This window comes from Alosa alosa, chromosome 13 (assembly GCF_017589495.1).
Source record: "Alosa alosa isolate M-15738 ecotype Scorff River chromosome 13, AALO_Geno_1.1, whole genome shotgun sequence".
NCBI classification, from domain to species: Eukaryota; Metazoa; Chordata; class Actinopteri; order Clupeiformes; family Clupeidae; genus Alosa; species Alosa alosa.
In genome coordinates this window covers 12,094,495-12,115,816 of record NC_063201.1, presented here as the reverse complement: position 1 = coordinate 12,115,816, position 21,322 = coordinate 12,094,495, and the positions used below count along the sequence as shown (strand labels likewise).

General features: G+C 43.1%; 1 protein-coding gene across 4 annotated transcripts in view; it reads left to right on the top strand.

Annotated features, from left to right (window-relative positions):
• The window catches only part of usp45 (ubiquitin specific peptidase 45), a 46,748-nt gene extending 31,876 nt beyond the window's left edge, over nucleotides 1–14,872 (top strand). For 3 of the 4 annotated variants that reach the window (XM_048260338.1, XM_048260339.1, XM_048260337.1), the window contains exons 9-18: nucleotides 3,978–4,065; nucleotides 7,522–7,603; nucleotides 7,906–7,997; nucleotides 8,527–8,583; nucleotides 9,561–9,692; nucleotides 10,055–10,760; nucleotides 11,360–11,457; nucleotides 11,763–11,849; nucleotides 12,089–12,230; nucleotides 13,695–14,872. In XM_048260338.1, coding sequence (XP_048116295.1) covers nucleotides 3,978–4,065; nucleotides 7,522–7,603; nucleotides 7,906–7,997; nucleotides 8,527–8,583; nucleotides 9,561–9,692; nucleotides 10,055–10,760; nucleotides 11,360–11,457; nucleotides 11,763–11,849; nucleotides 12,089–12,230; nucleotides 13,695–13,843 — 1,633 coding nt within the window. In that variant the 3' untranslated portion in view covers nucleotides 13,844–14,872. The remainder of the gene's footprint in view (nucleotides 1–3,977; nucleotides 4,066–7,521; nucleotides 7,604–7,905; nucleotides 7,998–8,526; nucleotides 8,584–9,560; nucleotides 9,693–10,054; nucleotides 10,761–11,359; nucleotides 11,458–11,762; nucleotides 11,850–12,088; nucleotides 12,231–13,694) is intronic. The other variant, XM_048260340.1, reaches the window with a different exon arrangement.
• The last annotated feature ends 6,450 nt before the right edge of the window (nucleotides 14,873–21,322 follow it).

Below are 21,322 nucleotides of genomic sequence, written 5' to 3'. Positions count from 1 at the left end.
TATCCTGAGTAACTACAGGCCTATATCAAACCTACCTTTCCTGAGCAAAGTTCTTGAAAAAGTTCTTTGTAATCAGCTAAATACCTTCCTCATCGAAAACAGTATTCTCGAAAAAGTCCAATCAGGTTTTAGATCAAATCATAGCACAGAAACGGCCCTAGTAAAAATAGTCAATGATCTTAGACTTGCTACTGACTTAAACAAAGTCTCAATCCTTTTAGCTTTGAGTGCGGCATTCAACACCATTGATCATAACATTCTAATTCACCGTCTTGCGAAGTGGGTGGGTCTCTCTGATAATGTTCTAAACTGGTTTCAAACCTACCTTACTGTCAGAAATGTTTATGTTAGTTTAGGAGATCATGTGTCTGTAAAACATGACTTTCCTTTCAGTGTGGCCCAGGGGAGCTGCCTTGGTTCTCTGCTCTTTTCCCTATGCTTCTGTTAGGAAACATCATAAGTCAGCACAATGTAAACTTCCACAGCTATGCAGATGATACCCAATTATATATTTCTGTGGAGCCAACTAACCCTGATGGCCTTTGCTCCCTTATCACATGCTTAACCCCCACTAATCAGTGTGAGCAACATTTTTTAAAGCTAAATGATGGCAAAACAGAGGTACTTTTGGTTGGACCAAAATCTAAGCGAGACACCGTTCTTAGCAATCTTGGGAACCTGGCACACCAAAAAAGTAACAAGCCTAGGTGTCATCTTAGATACAGAGTTAAGTTTCAAGCCCCATACCAGTAAAGTTACCCAGACAGCTTATTTCCACCTTTTTTTTTAACTTAACAAGATGCAGAAAAACGAATCCATGCCTTGATCACTAGTAGATTAGACTACTGCAATGCACATTTACTGGTCTCAAAAAAAAACATATAAAGAAATTGGAACTCATACAGAACTCTGCTGCTAGACTTTTAACTAAGACCAGGAAGAGAGAGCACATCACCCCTGTGTTAGCTGAACTGCACTGGCTCCCTGTTCCCTATATAATTGATTTTAAGGTGATGTTAATTATTAACAAAGCTCTGAATGGCATAGCACCTTCATATATTTATATGAAGGTGCTATTTATATGATGTATAGAGCTTTTAATATCTTATCAACCACAAGGAAACTTAGATCTTCCAATGCTAATCTTTTAATTGTACCCAAAGTGCTCCACAGGCAAAGTGGAGAAGCTGCTTTTATCCATTATGCACCAAAGCTATGGAACACCTGCCTCTGTACATCAAACAAGCAAGTTCAGTGAATATCTTTAAAAAAAGACCTGAAAACATACCTGTATATGAGAGCTTTTAGTTAAATCATCTTATCTTTTTCGGATTGTTCTATATTCGACTGCTGCTATTAAGAGCTCAGCCAGCCAGAAGCAGATGGGCTCCCCCTATTAAGTCAGGTTCTGCTCAAGGTTTCTTCCAGGAATATGGGAGTTTTTCCTTGCCACTGTTGCCATATGGCGTGCTTGGTTAAGGGTTAAGGCTGCCAGTTTTTACGGTCGTTGTGTTCCTTAAGTGTCTGTATATAAATTCATATAATCACAATACTTTTAAAACAGAGAGACTCTTTTGACTAAGGTGTCAACACAAGACCTCACCTTGTTATCTTGTTATTTACTATGCTGTTTCCTCAGACCTGAATGGTCTTTCTTGAACACATGAATTCACACCACAGCAGACTTTGTGCACTGGTTGGCCAATGAAGCAGGTTTAGGGGGAAATGCTGTTTTAAAAATAAATCTGTGTGAAGTTTGCATGAGGGATGCTGAGAAATGGGAAAGAGGGTGTGATGGAGAGAAAGAGAGAGAGAGAGAAATTCAATCAATCAACTTTATTCAAGACACAAAGGTCCATAGAGACAGCACAGTTATATATATATATATATATATATATAAATAAAACAATATTTTCTTAAATTAAGTAGTGCCAAACATTTCACTGGCACTACTCCACCTAGGAATTTTAAGGACAATTCTCAGTGCGTCGTTATAAGCCACTTGAAGTTTTCATTTTCGACTCACCACAGGTGGAGTGCAATAGGTTTTGAAGAGTGAGAGATTGAAAAAGCGAGTAAAAGACGCTGTGGTGCAGAAGAGGAAGGCCTTGAGAAGAGATGAAGAGGTTCTTATTTGTATGTTTGTACAGATCTTGATTGTGCCATTGATGTGTATGTGGCTGGGGTGAGGGAGTTCTATGTTTTTTGTGTGTGTGTGTGTGTGTGTGTGTGTGATTTGTGTGTTTGTGGGTCTGTTTGAATATGTTTGTCAGCTACTATTTGTCCATGTCTGTATGGCTGCCTGTGTCTATCGATTTGTTTTTGTTTTGTTGTTTTTTGTGTTCCTGAATGTGTATCCTCTCTGTCTTACCTCCCCAGTGTGTGTGGCGTGCGTGCGTGCGTGCGTGCGTGTGTGTGGCGTGCGTGCGTGTGTCCGTCCGTGTGTGTGTGTGTGTGTGTGTGTGTGTGTGTGCTCACTTCCTGAGCCTTAATGCCCGGTCCATGTGCATGTACTGTAGGTGGTCCTCTCACCGCTCATTTGATCAATGCTTTATTGCTCCTGAAATAGGATAAAATGAAAAGTGATTGTCTCATGTACCTGCACACTTTGTGATCAAAAGAAAGCGTGAAAAATAGATGGCTTATCGCTTGTTTTATGATCAAAAGATATTTTGAAAAGGACCGCAGTGTGATGCTCCTGTGACTAAAGGAAATATCTGCAGTTATTATTAAGAAGTTTAAGGTTCATGTGACTGTAGACAATTTCCCTGAGCTTGGCCACATGAGGAAAATTGGCCCCAGGCCAATGCAATGCAATAAAGGATAGTGCAACATGGCAGACAAAGAGCCAAGGGAAACTTGCCAGGAGATACAAGCTGAGCCAAGGTGAAGCACCTTGGCACCTTCCATTGCTTTTGAGCACCAGTGGGCTCAATGGAAGAAGAACCAGCAGAGAGAACATCACTACTGAGAGGAAAAGATTTCTAAAAAAGAAAGACTGAAATGCATGTTTGATTCAGTTTTGTTTATATAGTGCAAAAACCATTAAAGTGGTTTCAAGGTGCTTTACAGTGTCTGAGAAAACAAACATTTCATAGCAAAGAACGGCAGCTGTGCCACATGGGGAAGGTTGAGTTACCACATGTTTTGGAGCTCCATTAATGATGCCTGGCTCAGGGGTGCCTCAAACTTGTGCAGAGCACAGAAAACTCGCTAACTAATCATTATCACTCAATCAAAATTAGTAGCAAAGTCTGATGGATGCTTCTTGCTTTTGTCAATTTATTTCAGTGAAACCTCTTTTTATGTGGACGAGTGTCAACATATTAGTCCATGTCTGTATGTGAGTGAACACATGGTTAAAGCCAGAGTCATATCTACAGTACAGTTGTCTGCAGAATAATAGCATTGTGTTTTAAAAATAGAATAAAGCTCAAAACAGTATATTTACGGCTGTGGTTAAAACCATGTTCACCATTAGTGAAACCTTTTTGAAGCTGTCTCTCTGTTTATGGGTACATAACACAACATAATTTAGAAAGAAGCTTAATAAAAAAAAAGTGAGTGCATGAAACTTTCTGGGTTTTGAATGGGAACATAAAGGGAGCTTTGTGTTATGAAGGTGGGAGCGTGTGTGTGGTGAAAGCACATGGTCCTTGGCAAGGTGTTTTGGAGAAGACGGTCACGTTTTGAGGAGTAATCACCACATATGTTGTGCTTTGTGTGTGTGTGTGTGTGTGTGTGTGCGCTTGCGCTTGCTTGCTTGCTTGCTTGCTTGCTTGCGTGCGTGCGTGCGTGTACATTCAAACATGGAGTGTGCATTCATTAATGAGTTTTTACTCTTCAGGAGGTCATAAGGGCAACTAGCGAACTAAAGAGTAAAATTCTAGTGTGTACAAGGTGAGCATTATTGTATATTTCTTCTGTTTCTCTTATTCTAAGTGGTGCTCAAGCTGAAGTTGTATGTTTTTCTACAGGGCCCCTCGCTTTAAAGGCTACCAGCAGCAAGACAGCCAGGAGCTTCTTCACTACCTGCTAGATGCCATGAGGGTGGAGGAGACCAAGGTGAGATTTGTTCTCCATGCTAAACGTCTTTACCCATTGAGTCGTGTGTGTGTGGGTGTGTGTGGGTGTGTGTGGGTGTGAAATTGTTGGACGATTGGAAAATAAATATGACCTCACGTTGTGTCAATCATGTTTGTGCACCAATTCCAATCAGTGAAATCAATTTGATTTTCTGCATTTTTGCAAGAAATCCATCTTATTCAACCAGCTTTTTCTTTTTATTTCCCCATAAAACTAAACGTTTGTTTAGGGTATACCCATGATACGGGTCCTTAAAACCAGACATCCTTCGGCCCATGTTCTCTTCTTGAATGTTAGTGCTCATCCACGTGCAGTAGCAGAATAATCACACAGCATGGGATTTGGCTAGCCTTTGTTCATTAACCTTCATGGAACCCTTTGCGTAGTATTTGGATGGTGTAGACAGACCCCCCCCCCCCCCTCCTTTCCCCAAATCCCAACATTTTGTCAGGGGGTCTACAGAAAGAGTCTGGACCTGCCCTCAGCCACCCCCATTGGTTATGGATGAGTGGGGCAGCAGACTTGAATCTCTGTCTGGTTGAAGTCAGGGACCCATTGGGCTGCACTTACCCCGCTGGTGTGGAGCGACTGTGGGCAGCGGGTGACATGAGTAGTGGTCAGCTGCAGCCACCCCTACCACCACCCCCCAGGCCCCCAGCAGACCCCATTCAGACCTGTGAATGTTCCCAGTTGTGCCACTAAAAGCAGGCTGCAAGTGTGAAGGGCGCCGGCTTTGTGCGCCCTGGGAAATACACAGCTGCTCAGTGGGGCTTTGTGACACACACACACGCACAGAGAGACGCAGACAATCAACTCCTTAATCAGAGATGCTGGGTGGGGGTGGGGGGTGTAGAGCCCTTTACCTCTCCCTCCCTGGAAGGAAGAAGACATGGGAAGGGTAACAAACCAGTCTGGACTAGTGTACACACAGATTACTAGCTTGATTTTTAATGACACTCGGCACCATTCAAGAATGTCCTTGTTTATTTACACACACACACACACACACTTTATACTTGATTTTGGTTCCACTTTACAAGTCAACTTACATTAGGAATCAAATCTGAATAATCCTCGTAGATTAAAGCAGTTCAGCAATCTATCATGAGTTTTTAACAGGTTCAAGGGTATAGGACACATTGCCTCTTCCAAGTGAACATGCTTCCTATAACTGCTGATATGGAACAGTACTTAACTAGCTGCTTGGCCTTTGTGTTATATAGTCCTCCAATGCAAAGTCCACGGACCACCAACCTATGTACATGAGCTAGGCTACCAAACACTAACACAATGAGCTGGCATTTGTACACACACACACACAGTCACACACAGTAGAGAATAAAAGTCTGACACAAATAGCACATGGATATTCAAGGCAAAGCTCCTACCCCACAACCACCCAAGACACAAGAATGATTCACACACATTTATTTTTTACCGCCCACCATCCTGCCCAACAGGAACCACACACACACACAGGGGCAAGCACCCTTCTTCTGCCTGTGACGTGACTTGCCCCAGCTCCTCAGGGTTATCTAGGAGTGCTAACCGCTAATTGCTACCAGATCCACCCATTTGGATCAGCAGCCAAAATATGCTAATGGGGGCCATAACAAATTAGCACCAATTAGCCGCGGTTAACTAATGATCACAGTTTTGGCATGGCCCACTGATCTGGGCTGGGATGGAGGGGCACCTTGCGATGGGAAGAAAGGAGAGAACCCTGTTGTTGTTGTTGAAGGAGGGGTAGGTGGTGGTGCTGCTGGGGTAAATTTGGGGGTGGGGTGGGTGCTAGTAATTAATAAGTGGGTTACTCAGCAGAGTCCGACTGTGAGTGTTTGGGCCATGGGAGGGGGTATGAGGGGGAGCGGGGGTTTTGAGGTATAGGGAAGGGATTAACGAGGCTTTTGACCTAAATAGCCAGTCCAGTGAGGAGGGGGTCGGACAATAGGGGGTGACTGGTCGAGCCCCTCAACCGACCCGCAGCCAATTACCTATTGATTGGTGCTTTGCTGGGGCTGTGTGTCCCCTCGGCTTTCTCACAAACACACTCACTGGCCACGTCGCCTATGATTAGGACATCACACACTCACTCACTCACTCACTCACTCACTCACTCACTCTCTCTTACACACACACACACACACACACACACACCCATGAATTGTATGTTCTGCGATGGTTCATACATGCTGTCTAATTAACAAGCTGTGAGGAAAATGTGTAACACACACACACACACACACACTCAGGCAGAGGATCTCTAACTCAACCATGCATACATACTCTGTGTCTCTGTTACTCACTCCAACAACCATCACACACACACACAAACACACCACCACCACACACTGTCTTCATCCTTGCCCTCTCACTGATCAAAGGAGTAACTATTTACTAGGTGACCCCTCTCCTATCGTGTACACACACACACACACACACACACACACACTGTTATAAATGACCAACATGACAGTTTAATTTCTTAATATACGGGTATATGCATGTTTACGCACTTTCATGCACAGATGCCTCTCCATAATGTGTTTTATGATTAATAAAACACACACACATGCACCTAAGTACACACACAACAAATAGGCATAATACATATAGCATTTAGTTAAAGTCTTACTCTGTTCACCTCTCATCCTCTGTGAATGAAATTAGATATCTTATGCTCATTCCTTTGCTACATAGTTATGTGCAAATGCAATAACTTCCTTTCTGTATTTGAAATTAGTCTCTGTTGTCGCACCTTATATTATCACGGTATCAACTGCAGCACTTAAACTGCTTCACTCTTTGTTATTAGAGAATAATATGATTCTGTAATTCTGGAGATGTATACAATAATTCGTTAATTCTACATTAAATAACAGATAAACAAATCATGAACTGCATTGTTTTTTTATTTTTGGTTATTGGTTTTGTATTTTTATTGTTCGTCAATGGCTCTTTAAACTCCACCTAATGTGGTGGCATGTGCCAGAGAGAGAGAGAGAGAGAGAGAGAGAGATTTTTGAGACACTGGGACCTTAACTGAGGCACACGCTTCCTCCACTATAAAACAGACAGATTGTTATAATAGATTAATGTAAGACATGTTAAACATAAGCACAAAAATAGACATAAATCACATTAAGCACATTTATAGACATAATTCATAAAACACAAATCCGTTTATTGACCTTGTCTTAGCTATGAAGATGACTTGGCCGTGTCAATGAAACACTTTACTAACTTTCATTAAGATTGCTATGTGTTGCTGTTAAATGGCAACCATTATTAATTAATTTAAATACGTTATAGAGCCATAGTGTTGTTACTACAGATTCATGTTGCGGCACTACCATGGAAATGCCTTGTTAATGTCTCACTACTTTTGTCATCATTTGTTTGGTTTTGTTTGGTTTGTGTGTCTCCTCTTGACAGCGCATCAAGGCAGGCATCCTAAAAGCGTTTAACAACCCGACTGAGAAGACAGCCGACGATGAGACTAAACGTCAAGTCAAAGGTCTGTGATGTGTGCAACTTTTGCACCACCAGCCAGGACAACAGCGTCATCTTGTGGCTACTTAAATTCACTGCATATTTAACATAACAGACACATGATCATGAATCAGCTGAAGAGAATAAGTGACTATTAGTAGTATCCCTTTAAGTTTTATTGTACATTGCCAATGAAATGTGTAGGGCTATTCACAGCACCATATAGCAGAAGAGGCAGCAATTCCAGTTGAAATCTAGAAGGAATGAATTCTCATCTCACTGTGTGCTATTGCACTACAAACATTCAAACGTGTTTTCGCTTCACAGCTTATGGCAAAGAGGGTGTGAAGATGAACTTTGTGGATCGCATCTTTGTGGGAGAGTTAACCAACACCATCATGTGTGAAGAGTGTGAACATGTAGGTAACACACACACACACACACGCACACACAGAATACATTCTTTAATGTTAATGTCTGTTCATTTTGTTGTATTCTTCATACAACAACAGTAATTACGCAGCGACACCACTAGGTTGGTGCAGCTGCTTCTAACAGCAGCATCATAAGCATATCTAGTAGTCCCCCAAGACCAAGCATACTACCTTATATAATATAATATGACATAATATAACTCTTATTTTGAGAGTTTCCTGTCTGATTTCTTTTTTTGTCTTTCTTTGCTTCTCTCTTTTCTGTTCTTTTTCCTCTCTTCCCTTTTTCACCTATCTTCCACTCTCCACTCCTCCTCTCTTTTCCATTCTTCTCCTCTCCTCTCCTCTCCTCTCCCCTCTCTTCTCTCCTCTCCCTTCCTCTCCTCTCCTCTCCTCTCTTCTCTCCTCTCCCTCTTCTTCCTCTCTCTCTTCTCTCCTCTCCTCTCCTCTCCTCTCCTCTCCTCTCCTCTCCTCTCCTCTCCTCCTCTCCGCTCTCCTTGTCCCTCCCTCCCAGATCTCCACAGTGAAAGAGGCCTTCATTGACATCTCACTGCCAATTATAGAGGAGAGGGTAAGAAACTCTTGACTTCGCCTTCCCACTCATTGAAGCTCAGCACCTCACCACACACACATGCACACATATGAAGAAGACCAGCAGGAAACTGAGCTGGATTTGGATGCAATGTGAATGTCATTGTTTGTCAATAGTTTGGAATGTTAGCTACTTCCTGTGATGTCATTTTAGCTTATCTTCTCTCTTTCTTGAAACCGTTACCTCTTACAGCTCAATGTGTACCTTAGTACCTGTTACTATTGTGCTCAAAGGGGGGGATACAAACCCAAAGCTCATTTTCAGCCCTAGTTTAATAAGAATACATGTATGCTGAGGCCACGACGGAGGTGTGCGTGTGGGAAAAACATGATATGACTCCTAACTGCTCTGTGAATTATGAGAATGGTGTCCGAAAAAAACAGAAATGACCACCAGGCAGATATTGTGTCAGTGAACCACCACAGGCAACCGTAGGATCATACCCATGTCTAGTCACCACCATCTTGCCTCACTGACCTGGTGTTTCACATGAAACCCCCAACATGCATTACCGATTTCTCTCTCGTCTTTTAAATGATGCACAGAAGAAGAAACAGCCTTAACCTCACATGCCCCCTAGTGTCAACTCGGCACACATATAGTCATGCACACATATAGTGCATGAACATAATGAAAGATAGAAGGCAGAGAACAGCCATAACCTCACATACCCTGTAGTGTCAACTCCGCACAGGTCACCACACACATGCACACATATAGTGCATGAACATAATGAAAGATAGAAGGCAGAGAACAGCCATAACCTCACATACCCTGTAGTGTCAACTCAGCACAGGTCACCACACACATGCACATATATATTAAATGCTATGAGTTTGGTGTGTATGCAACCGCATGAACACGTGTGTCTATGTACAGTTATGAATATATATATATATATATATATATATATATGAGTGTACCTATCTTCAGCTTCGTTCTCTCGACCCATTCAGATCTCCAAGCCCTCGAACCCCAGCAGATCGGGAAAGAGCAGTCGGGAGCAGGAAGCTCTCGTAACCCACGGCGACGAGCCCTTGACAATGCACACTCAGGGTAACAGAGCCATCAGGAGGCTGAGTGCACCGGTACGGGCTTACTGCTCTGAACTCCCCGCAAGAGTGTGTGTGTGTGTGTGTGTGTGTGTGTGTGTGTGTGTGAGTGTGTGTGAGTGTGTGTGAAAGAGATGGAGACAGAAAGGAATGTACTGAACGTTTGGTTGTGCACCAGCAAGAGAGGGCTGATGAAGTTCACGTTGATCCTGCCAAAGCAGTTGTAGGGATTGTGTCTTTTAGTTTACAATATGCGGCAGGACATTTGAGAGGGGCAGCACCTTTGTCGTGATTGGGCGTGGCTTCAGCACAGTCAGCGGGGCTTTCCAGAGCAGATTGGTAAAAAGAAAGGGAGAGAGTGAGCGGCATTAACTGAGTATCCAGGTTTTTCTCCTCAGAGGCAACCTGGCCGGCGTTTGTCCAGCAGTCAGGACGAGAGGGGAGGAGCCAGCTGCAGCGCCGCCCTTAATGAGGAGGATCTCTGTTCGGCTGGGCGGGGCTTTGGCAGCTGCCGGGGAGGCGGAGGTGGGTCTGGCAGCCAATCGGATGGCAGCGAGAAGGATTCGGGCGCTCAGGACAGCAGTAACGATGCCGACAGCGAGGCGTCCGAGAGCGAATGGTCGCCCCGTTCACCCCCCGGACCCAGCCACCGGGGAAGCATCACTACCCCCACGCCCGCTGATCGCACCTCCAAACCCGCGCCCACCCCCGCGCCAGCGCACTACCAGCCCGCTCTGCCGTCTCTCACCACCAGCCATCGACCCCCGCAGGGCGGCGCCGTAGAGCAGCTGGTCAGCGCCGTGTCCAAGCTGGGCCTCGTGCACACCTCGCCCGACACGCTGCCCCCGGACGAGCCGGGCGAGTCGGCCAGACAGGCCGCGCAGCCCCCACACGCCTACCCCCACCGCCAGCAGCAGCAGCACGGCCACCAGGGGGCGTTCCAGGCGCTGTCCCACAGCTACATGCCCAGCTCTAAGGAGTGCTCGGTGCAGTCCTGCCTTTACCAGTTCACCTCCGTGGAGCTGCTCATGGGCAACAACAAGCTGCTGTGTGAGAACTGCACGGAGCGCCGGCAGAGACAGCTCAGGAAGAGCAGCACATCAGGTGAGGGATGAGAACGAGAAGAGGGGAGGGGGGGGGCAGAAGAGATGGGATAGATAGATAGATAGATAGATAGATAGATAGATAGATAGATAGATAGATAGATAGATAGATAGATAGATAGATACTTTCTTTCTTTCTTTCTTTCCTTCCTTCCTTCCTTCCGTCCCTCCCTCCCTCCCTCCCTCCCAAGGGGAAATTCGAGGGAGAGAGGGTGGGAAATGAAGGTGGGAGAGAGAGGAATCTGCTAGGGAGATGGACCTGAGAGAGAGACAAGTCAGGGAGATGGGTAAGATATTAATACGAGAGAGAGAGAGAGAGAGAGAGAGAGAGAGAGAGAGAGAAGATATTAGTAGACCAGAGAGAGAGAGAGAGACCGTAAGATATTAGTAGACCTGAGAGAGAGAGAGAGCGGTAAGATATTAGTAGACCTGAGACCTGAGAGAGAGAGACCGGTAAGATAGAGACAGAGAACAGAGAGAGATGCAGAGAGGTGTGGTCGGTGGTGCTCTGATCTAATTGATGTGGGTTGACTCGTTTTCTTATATATACTGCACACAACTGTGGTGCTAACGCTGGCTGATTGTGTTTGTGTGGCGCAGGGAAAAAATCGGAGCGCGTGTACACCAGCGCCCGCAAGCAGATGCTCATCTCCTCCCTGCCACCCGTGGTCACACTGCACCTTAAGCGGTTTCACCAGGTCAGCACACTGCCACGCTCACACACGCTCGCATTCACATGCAAATGGGTGCTCACACACACTCAGACATGCATTCATCTACAGAGCTCATGTATTATTAATGCATACATGCACATAATCTATACATACAATACATATATTCACATTTACAAGTTCACACATATATGCACACATGCACACTGTTCCACACTGTGATCTCTCCTCTGTGATCTGTGACTGTCCTGCTCTTGCTGTCGTTTTTGGATGTGCTGATGGCCTGTTTTGTGACCTGTTGTTGTTGTTGTTGTTGTTGTTGTTGTCCCCAGGCAGGGATGAACCTGCGGAAGGTGAACCGACACGTGGACTTCCCTCTCCTACTGGACCTAGCACCCTTCTGCTCAGCCTCGTGCAAGGTACTGGCCAGGGAACCGTCGGTCAGCTGGAACCACACGCTAAAACTATGCTACAACCTTGAAGCCTCATTCATGCCTCCTTTTCACACAAGAATAGACATGTACAAAGGATGGACGAAATGAATGCAGAGTACAGATAGAAGTCTTCGTCCGTATCCGTATTTAAATTTTAATAGATGGTGGAACTAAAATGTAGAGGCAGAGTATTTTGTGAGTTTAAAATGATTTATGTGTTTTAGAACCTGTTGCCAGGTGAGCGGGTCCTGTATAGTCTCTATGGGATCGTTGAGCACAGCGGATCGATGCGAGGAGGCCACTACACGGCATACGTGAAGGTCCGCAACCCAGTAAAGAGGTCCGACCAGCGTCGCAACCATTCAGGTGAGTGACCGACTATTCCACCAGTCAGCATTCAAGGCAGACATGCTACGCGCCAAGGCTCAATAGGCCCCTGCAAGGACACCATTGACTGTGTGTGTGTGTGTGTGTGTGTGTGTGTGTGTGTGTGTGTGTGTGTGTGTGTGTGTGTGTGTGTGTGTGTGTGTGTGTGTGTGTGTGTGTGGTGTGTTTTGCAAGAGCATCTTGATGAAGGCCTTTGCGAATGTGGGCTGCTCCATAGCTCAATGGCTGTGACCAGCTTTTTACTCAGGCTTACATTCAGGGGCATGTAGATCATGCAGCAAACCGCAAAAACAACCACTGCAGTGCTCGGTTTACACTCCTCAGTGCCCTTTTCCATTTTTCATATACATCACCCATTCTTCTTTTACAAAAACCTTTACATTGAACCCCCAGCAGGGCCACCGCCATCGTCTTCTGAAAGGGAATATTTTCTAATTGTATTTATATGTCTGTTTGACAACAAACAGACAAATAAGTTTATTCAATATTTTCAAAAGAACTGACCTTCACAGAGCAAAACATCTGCAGCCGACTTCTGATTTTGAAGAGCTCCTGTTGATAGATAGATAGATAGATAGATAGATAGATAGATAGATAGATAGATAGATAGATAGATTCATTCTTTCTTTCTTTCTTAAAATAATATAAATATAGATAAAACACCACTGCACAATAAAGACAGTAGAAGATAAAAAAAATACTAAATAAAACTAAATAAAATATCCACATAGCGTGCTTAAGGATGATCAAGCATGAGGCGCTTGCAGTGACAGGGCAGGGACTGAGCCTGTAATTCTGTATGCATGGTGAGGTGCTCTATGAGAGTGAGTGTCATGGTGATGGTGCAAATAAGTAAGTCCAACAGTGCAAGAAATGTTGTGACGCCAACATACAAGTCTAGGCCTAGACAGACATAAAAAAAAAAAGCTTTGCATTTGCAAAAAAGCCTGAGCATTCAGTGTTCAGCATTCACCTGCATTAAATCAATTAAATCACCCGAACAGCGCTGAGATGAACCAGAAGCAGAGGATATGGAGGGGATAGAGGGCCAGACAGGACTGGATAATACTGGGTCTGGGGGGGCGGATTGCTGTTAATCCTCTCCTCTACCGCATAGTCCTCTGCAGTAATGGGAAAATGGAGGAGGGAGAGGAGAGGGAGAGGGAGAGGGAGAGGGAGAGAGAGAGAGAGAGAGAGAGAGAGAGAGAGAGAGAGACCGAGAGAGAGACAGACAGAAACTAAAGGTGCAGGTTGATTGTGCTCACCCTGCCCACTTAAGTGTGAGCTAATGGCTGTCTCCCTTCTGGCTTTCTGTCTGCTCCCATGTATGTGGGGGGAGTGGGGTAGTTTAAGTGTTTGAATTTAGCAATGGGGTAGTTTAAGTGTTTGAATTGAGCAATGTACACTAACTGTTTCATGGCAAATATATATACCCGGTAATAGTTTTTTTTACCCCTTCAGGTGGGCGTGAGGCCAGTGCATCATCCCAGGGTCAGTGGGTGTATGTCAGTGACACGAACGTTCAGACGGTACCGGAGTCTCGTGTGCTCAACTCTCAGGCCTACCTGCTCTTCTATGAGGAGCTGCCTTAGGGAGTTTGGGACGGAGGGGGACAGCGATAAGTGAATGGTTGAGTCCATTAAAGGGGTGCACTGAATGTTCAAGTCTGTTGTGAGGACACATTGAATGGAAGACAATTCATACGACATAAACTTGTATAATATCTGCTTGAGTGTGTGGCTTGGACTTTCAGCATATTTTGATTTCTGTGTGTGTATGGGGTCGGATAGCCTGAGTGAAATGTTAGCACATTTGAATTGAATCTACAGGTTAATCTGGAAAGAAGCCCATTGACGTCTGTTTCCGAATCACCAAAAACCCAGGAATGTGTTATTTCTTTGGAATTGAGTAAACAACTGCATTTAAAACCTTTGTTTAGAAGAAATATGTTTGTTGCACTTCTGAAACAATTTAGTTAAAGTTTAATTTCAATTTAATTTTACTGCTGGTTGCGTCCCTGGAAGTTGTACAATGGAAAGTTCTGAAACAGGCGTCAAAAAGGATCCTTTCCAGACAGACCTGCAGAGCAAATTTTTATTCAGTGGTTCATCTGGGTTTAACCAGGTTAGGAGTCTGATGGATGGGTGTTTATTTAAAAAAAAAAAAATATATATATAGATATTTTATTGTACAGCCAGATGGTTAAACATAGAGGAGGCATTGGAGTGAAGCAGATGATGAGCTTGTAGCAGTGAGTAAATGCCAGACTGGGGCGGTACTTCTAGGAGATGGCAGAGAGGAATGGCTGGGGGTGATGCATAGGATGGCATACCGCACAGTGAGCGCCAAAGAGAGGAGAGCATACGGCGAAGGCAGTGCCTTCAACGTTTGCTGGAGAGCCCTGTGTGTGTGCATGGGTTGTGTGCATGGGTTGTGTTTTTGTGCCACATCAAGCTCAGTTTTTGCATAAAACATGACCTACTTGACTTGTGTACTTGACATACACTCAGGACACACGCACACACACACATACACATACACATACATATACAGTATACATGTAATGTTTTGTACATACAATACATTTACCTCCGCACACACAGACACATGCACGCTACACACACACACACACACACACACACACACACACACACACACACACACACACACATATACAGTATACATGTAATGTTTTGTACATACAATACATTTACCTCCGCACACACAGACACACAAACACATACACACACACAGTCATACATATAAACAAAATGACACACTTCCTCTCTCACAAAAAAATCACAGAGCACAAAATGGATTGTAGATCGGCAATCAAAGGGAAATGCCAAACCGATATCTCACTATATTGCCAGGCCTTTTTGACAATGAAAATAAAGACGTATTTTTTTCTGTTTTTCTTATTGCATTTTCTTTGTAATGTATCCTGCATTCTACTGATGGGACAGTGACTCACAGCTCCCCGATGGCATTGCACTGCATGCAATAATGTTCTTTTCCTGACCTGTTTATGTTGTCCTTGTATATGTTTTTATATTTTACTATTTATTGTTAGATAAGAGAACATGAAATGGTTTAAGAAAGAAAAAATACTCCAATGTAATTCAAATATTTTATTTTGTGTGTGTAAGATCTTGTTTTGTTTTTGTGTGTGCAAGGTCTTGTTTTTGCTTGTAAAATGCCTCATCATGCCTGAGGTCCTTGAAAAGAGAGAAACCTAAAGAATTGTAACAGAAGTGGCATTGCACTGGCAGTGTACCCACAGAAATCTCTCAGTCTCTAACAGTGCCTATGTCAGCGTCCCGTCAGTACGGTCTTATTTCACACGCATGTACAGGGCAATTATTCAACCGTACAGCATATGGTTGAACCAAGAACTTTCCTCTTCACTTTTTTTAAATTGATATATATATTTTATAATTATATATATATATATATATATATATATATATATATATATATATATACACACACACACACACATACACAATAATGTATATACTATTACTCTGTGATGTTATACATGTATAAATTGCGAGCGTTGCATTCACAGCATTATGAGGTACCTCAGACTGCAGGGTTTTCCCTTTAAGGTTTTTCCTTTTGCTTGAATGTTATACAACTTTGATATACTGTATGATGACTATTATCGTAAAACCTAAAGTTATCACGTTGATTAAGAAAATAAAAGCAATCTACTTCTGATCTACAGTGCTGGTTGAGTGTGCAGGATTTCTTTCCTGTAATGGGTGGTGGATGTTTTCTTTTTTTTTTGTTTTTCCCTCTTCCCTTAGTTCTTTCTGAGTTGCGTGTTGTGTGTGTCTGCGTGACGACAGGGCTGGGCGATTAGGCTGGCATGTCACAGCGCATCCCGCCATGCCATGTTCCGTCCGTGGGTGGCGCAGACGCGTGGCGACGGGTGCAGAGCAGGCCGGTTTGGTAAACATGCCGTCAGCTGGTAAAGAGGAGGTGGGTGTTGGCACGGGAAAAGGCCAACGTCCAACCGCATCGCGTCCACAAGCCAGCGTGCCGTCTCCTGCCAGTCGAACATCACCCCCAACCCACCCGCGTCCTCTCATTCACACCCTCACATCAAAACAGAACTGCCAGAGGGCAAAGACCACGTGTGTCAAACCGGCCTTAAAAAATTACAAATCTATTTGAAGTGTGTGTCTGTGTGTACTTGAGTTGTATGTGTGCTTGTGTGTGTTTCTCTGTGTGTATATGGGACAAGAGACATTATGTATGTGTGGTAAAGAGTGTGTATTTTTAGTGTCTATTTATAACCCAAAAGCTGCACAGCTTGGAGCCGTGGCTGATGGCCTGTGTGGCGGGAATAGAGCTGATTTTAATCTGAGTTAATGGCAGACGCGTTGGGCCGCCTGTCGGTGCTGACGCAGAGACCTGATGCAGGGTGACGGGTGGGCATCCCTGTCTCTCTTTAACAACCCGCTGAGTTTGGAGGGACACGCTCAGCCTTCAGCGCGCAGCCTAAGCGTCCTGAAGGAGCTGGCAAAAACAGATAAACGTCCACTTCTTGTAGCCCACTCAGAGTGACGAAACAAGTGAAATAGAAAGATGCACAGAAAAAAAGAGAGGTGGAGAATTGTCATGTTTTCTGTGCTTGGGGAGAAGTAAAGGCAAACTGCATATCTGAGGAAACTAGTTTGCTAGTATTCCCAGTATGTGGTATAGTAGTGATTAATAAGTTTGGGTATCGTTCATATTTTAACTATCCTGATTCCAGTTCCTATTCTGCTTATCGATTCTGGTTCCTATCGATTCCTCATTTCGATTCCAAAAAGTAAAACATTAAATTCTGTAAGCCATAACTGAACATTCAAAAAGACAGTTTTTATTTACTAGTATTGATCCTCAGACATATTAAATACTATGGTCTTAATAATACACAGATCAATCTAGAGCTCCTAATTCAAATAACTGCTAGTCCTTGATGTTTCGGAGCATCTGAAAATGAATGACAAAGTTGTGGATTTTTAGTTGTCTTTGTTCACAATAATAAAGGGGCTATTATGTTTATGAATATCAAATCAAATTTTATTAGAATTTTTTTTTTTCAATTTGGGTTTTCGGTTCTGCTTATTGGACCAGGTTCCAGTTCTTTCTTATAGATTCTACTCGATTTTAACATTCAGTTCCCAGTGATAAACCTGGATAAGTTAAGTCCGAGAGTATTTGGTAATTCCTTCCAAAAAAAGAGGCCAAATGCTTTGTTTTGCTAGGAAAATGAAGCCAAATGGTCTCTTCTGTTAGGTACCACTTACTCTGTTAGCTTGGGTGTAGTCACTACATCACATAGTTTGGAATGCCTCCCAGGCCTTTTGGTTAGACGTAAATAAGTGTCCCGTGGCTGGCAGGTATTACGACCTCCAGACACCCCATCGCAGGCCAGAACAGCAGGAGCAGCCTACCTGTGTAACCGTGCTGAAAGACTCATGCACTAAACGAGAAGAGACCTGCTGGACATCATATGTAAACACCCTCATCCATATTAGATGTTCCAGGCTACAATGTGTACAGGAAAGATAGAGTGGGTTCTAAAGCTGGCAGAGTGTTTTTGTGAAAGATTGTTTTCAGTGCCATGAAATTGAATGGATCATGTAATGAACTGGAATGCATTGGACTTAACATTGTTTTATCCCCACTAATGTCATTCTCTCATATTGTTCTGATAATGAGGATTTTGAAAGAATTCTAAAGGAATGCAATTGTAACAAAGAGGTGATTATCATGGGAGAGGTGATTATCATTATCATGGGAGATTTTAATATATTAAAACTGGGAATATATATATAACTGGGAAGGAAAACAGATCACCAATGCTTTTGATCTCTCTCAGCTAATAAACGGACCTAGAGTAACAAATTCATCAAATCGACCTATTCAGTAATAAACCAGAGAGAATCGTTAAAACCTTGAACATGTTGACTGGACTATGACTCATAGCCAGAAAAGCAATTTACCCCTTTGGTTCAAGAGCAGACGTCACTAAATATTCCCAAAAACAGATATGAAAGTTTTAAAAGGGATTGTTGGAGTAATCATTTTAGACTTAAAGAAGGCATTTGATACCATCAATCACAGAGTCATTTAATCTAAATGATCTCATTTTAATCAGGCACCAGTAATTGGATTGAGTCATAACTAGATAGATAGATAGATAGATACTTTATTGATCCCCAGGGTCTCAGTCTCAGTAGCATACAGACATCACACACACATTCACTAACAGCAGAAAAAAGTAATTAAAAGTATATAATATAAAATACACAACTAAGCAATAAGGACAGTAGAAGATAAAGAATATACTAAATATACTAAAATACAAATTATACTAAATAACACTTAATCTAAATAAATTCTAAAAACAGTATCCACATAGTGGGTGATTAATCAGTCAAGAGGCGCTTGCAATGACTAAGGCAGGGACTGAGCCTGTGATTCTCTGTGCATAGTAAGGTAAGGTAAGGTGCTCTGTGTGAGTGAGTGTCATGGTGATGGTGCAAATGAGTAAGTCCAACAGTGCAAGAATAAAGTCTATATACTGTATCTATATAACTATATTAAGGAAAGGTAAAAGTGTGGCCACAGTTCGGCTGTGGCATGGAGGGAGGGGTTATGCATATGTGCTAATATAGCACGCAAACAGTGAGGCAGAAAGACAGTGGTAAAAAGTGGCTAGTGGACAGACAGTATCCAAACATGGAGGGGGTGAAGAGGCAGACAGACTATGCGGAGAATCTTTCCTCTTCCCTTAAGTGAAGCATTGAACAGTTCAATGGCCCTGGGGACAAATGACTTCCTCAGTCTGTCTGTTGTGCAAGGCAGTGAGCGAAGTCTCCATCAGGCTCTTATGCTTTACAATAGTGCTGTAGAGTGGATGACACTCATTGTCCAAGATGTTGATCAGTTTGTTCAGGGTCCTTTTGTCAGATATTGAAGTGATGCACTCCAGTTCAGCTCCCATTACAGAGCCAGCTTTCCTTACCAGCCTGTCAAGTAACTAACTAACAACTAACTAAACCGAAAGGTTGTCGGTTCAATCTCCGACCAGTAGGAAAAATGGTGGTGGGGGAAGTGGTTGAGCACTGCTCTCCCATGCCCACATCCATGACTGAAGTGCCTTTGAGCAAAGCACCTAACCCCTCACTGCTCCCCGAGCGCCGCTGTAGCAAGGCAGCTCACGGTTCCAGGTAAGTGTGTGCTTCACCTCACTGTGTGTTCACTGTGTGCTCTGTGTGTTCACTAATTCACGGATGGGATAAATGCAGAGACGATAAATTCCTTGTGTACGCAAGTATGCATACTTATGTATAAAGGGGCAGCCGTGGCCTACTGGTTAGCGATTCGGACTTGCAACTGGAGGGTTGCCGGCTCGAACCTCGACCAGTAGGCACGGCTGAACCGCCCTTGAGCAAGGCACCTAACCCCTCACAATCCTTATTGGGTCCACTCTTATTCACACACTATGTCAATCATCTGCCAACTGTCTGCCCCAATTCCAACACGCAAACGTATGCAGATGACACAGTGGTCTTTGTAGTAGTCACTGTAGTAGCAGTGCAGATGAAACTGCAGATCAGTTTACAAATTTGATGCAACATATTACTACATGATTTAAAACAAAATTGTCTACAACTCCATGTGTCCGAAACAGTGTGTATGTTTTTTAGCAAGTCAAAACAAAATTGTACAGATCCAGATGTATTTGTAGCAGGGGAGAGACTGTAGGTGATGTCAGAGTTTAAGTATCTTGGTGCTAATTGATAGTAGTCTTTCATTTAAAGCTCAAATAAAAAAGGTTTGTCAGTGAGCAAAGTTCAACCTGGCAAATTTTAAAGATACATCTGCAAAGTACTGGCACAGAGTTACAGAGGCTAGAATACTGTTTTTTTCTTTCTGCCGGATAACAAGCTTCTCTGAACCGACCACATTTCCACCCAAGGTCACTTGATATGACTTAGAAACACAACTGAACCCTAGCACCAGGTCTAAGCTGTGTGCAAAAGTAGATCAATATAGAATGAAATATGAGTACTTTAGACCATTATTTGCCAAAGTATGCTCATGCGTTTTGTAAAATGCCCTATGGAAACTCCCCATAGGACTTTTGGTTACCCAAAATGCATACTGACAATAAAAGGCTTAGGCTACTGTGTGGAAACCTCTTGGTAGAAGCATAATCCTGGTCTCAAATCAAAGGTAACACTTTCTTGTAGACTATTTAGATCGTATGTCAGGGGTTCTAATATAGAATGACTACACAAAATATGGAATAATTACACAAAAGTCTCTATTTTTGCATTTTCTTTGTTGGTTCAATAGGTGTGTATAAGATGGACTATACATCTGCACAACTAATATTGGATAAAACAACATGAATATTCAATTTCTATGGAAGGTGTGCCATGGAAGGGGTAGGTGTGCCATGAAGGCACACTGTTTCATTCTCTAACAAACTTTCTTGATAGAAAACCAGACATCACCACTGTTTTGGCAAAATATGAGTTGCTTATTGGGAAAACCTGATAAGATACACCAATTCCTGTTGTATGTATAATATTTTTAATGGACTAGCTCTTCCAGTTCTAAAACAATTTGTGAAAAGTTCATCAGAATATCATTGTAGGCCTACCCATAGTGCACCTAGAGGAGACTGCACAATTGCAATCAGAAAAAGCAGTTTCAGTCAGTCTGCTGAATGGAGCAATTCGAGCTGCTCACGAATGGAACTCAATCCCAACCCACATTAGGGACTTAACAAAACCACATTTAAATCCAACCTAAAGAAGTGGCTAATCAAGTACAATCAGTACTTTAGACCATTTCAGTAAGTGGCTGAATTGATTTATTTTTGTTTTATTCCTCCACACACTCATAACACATAATTACATTCACCCTACGACATATGCCTACACCATATGCCTACACCTGCAAACACTGACACGCACCACCAAATGCACATTTTAAGGACCGCAATGGAAATAAGCCCTGTGGCTTTATTGTGATTATTCTTTTGACTGATAATTATA